At 55.4% G+C, this 1,794-nt stretch overlaps 1 protein-coding gene across 1 annotated transcript in view; it reads right to left on the bottom strand.

The window, feature by feature from the left end:
• Positions 1-1,794, bottom strand: part of KLHL36 (kelch like family member 36) — a 13,542-nt gene that overhangs the window by 213 nt on the left and 11,535 nt on the right. The window contains exon 4 of the mRNA XM_008072240.2: positions 3-417. Within this exon, the coding sequence (XP_008070431.2) occupies positions 3-417 (415 nt within the window). The remainder of the gene's footprint in view (positions 1-2; positions 418-1,794) is intronic.

Here is a 1,794-nt window from a genome sequence, read left to right as displayed (position 1 = left end):
TCGTGGTCGTACACCTGCACGGTCTTGGAGAAGGCGGTGTTCTCCCAGCTGTAGCCGCCCAGGATGTAGATGCGGCCCTGCCACACGGCCACGCCCGACTCACTGTTGGCGTGCAGCAGCGGCGCCACGCGGGTCCACTGGTTGCACTGCGGGCTGTAGGCCTCCACGCCCAGCACGTCGAAGCGCTCCATGGACTCCACGTGGTCATCGCTGCCGCCAATGGAAAAGATGCTGTCGCCCAGGCTGCACATGCTGTGCCAGCCGCGGGCCGTGGTCATGGGCCGCCGCTCCTCCCACACGTTCGTCCGGTGGTCGTAGCACAGCAGGTTCTTGCGGTAGGGGCCGATCTGGTAGTCATGGCCCCCCGAGATGTACACAAAGTCTTTGTAGATGGTGCCCGCATGACCGTAGGTGAACCTGCAGGGAGGCCGGGGGTCAGTGCTGCACCGGGCTCAACCGCCCCGAGCCCGGGCCTCGGGCTTCTCCTCAGCAGAATGGGACAGCCTGCCCCTCGGGGTGGGAGGACATTAGGGGTCATCCGGGGAACTGGCACCCACGGACACTTTGCGGTCGGCAGCCGTCATGAGATGAGGAGGGGCCGAGCGGGGCGGGCAGACCAACCAGAACCCAGCCCTGGCCTTCTCTGAACCTCGCTGGCCCATCTGGGATTTGGGGATCATTACAGGGCTGTCATCCCTCCCATAATGGCTGAAAACCATGAAAACAGTACACGACTTAGGCACACGCATGTCCCCACCCAGTAACACATCAAAGGTAGGAAACAGGCTGCTTGGGGTGGCTCACACCTGTCATCCTAGCATTTTGGGAGGCCGAGGCGGGAGGATTGCTTGAGCCTAGGAATTCAAGACCAGCCTGGGCAACACAGAGAGACCTCATCTCTATAAAATTAAAAAAAAAAAAAAATTAGCTGGGGCCAGACATGGTGGATCACGCACGCTATCCCAGCAATGTGGGAGGCAGAGGCGAGAGGACTGCCTGAACCCAGGGTTTGAGACCAGCTGGGCAACTTGGCGAGAACTCACCTCTACAAATATCAAAAAAATGAGCTGGGGGTGATGGTGCACACCTGCAGTTCCAGCTCCTTGGAAGGCTGAGGTGGAAGGATCGCCTGAGCCCAGCAAGTCGAGGCTGTGGTGGCCATGAGTGTGCCACGGCACTCCAGCCTGGGTGACAGAGTGAGACTCCAACTCAAACAAAACTGCTGATGATGATCCTCTACCAAAACAAAACAAAAAACTTACCTGGGAGTAGTGGCATGCTGAGATTACAAGCATGAGCCACCACGCCCAGCAGATGCTTCACTTTTCTACCTGCAAAATGGGAAGACAAAGTCTCCAAACTTAGAGAGAACAAGATCCTGATGAGCCTGGGGTGGGACTGGTATTTATATCATTCACCTACGTTATTCATTGTCATTCTAGTTTAGAGGCTAAGTTGTATCATAAATTAACCATCAAACTACTGTGCGTATCAAGGGAGTCATCACATAAAGCAACCAGCCCAAGCTAGACGCAGTGGCTCACATCTGTAATCCCAGGTTTGAGAGGCTGAAGTGGGAGGATTGCTTGAGACCAGGAGTTTGAGTCCAGCCTGGGCAACACAGTGGAGACCTTGTTTCTACAAAAAAACTAAAAAAATTAGCCAGGCGTGGTGGCTCAAGCCTATAATCCCAGCAGTTTGGGAGGCCAAGGTGGGAGGATTGCCTGAGCTCAGGGGTTTGAGACCAGCCTGGGCAACTTGGCAAGACCTCATCCCTACAATAAATAAAAAAAT

The sequence above is a fragment of the Carlito syrichta genome, unplaced genomic scaffold (assembly GCF_000164805.1).
Source record: "Carlito syrichta isolate Samal-C Ts95f unplaced genomic scaffold, Tarsius_syrichta-2.0.1 Scaffold33826, whole genome shotgun sequence".
Lineage (NCBI taxonomy): Eukaryota > Metazoa > Chordata > Mammalia > Primates > Tarsiidae > Carlito > Carlito syrichta.
Note: the sequence above shows the minus strand (reverse complement) of the source record. Positions and strands in the feature narration are given on the sequence as shown.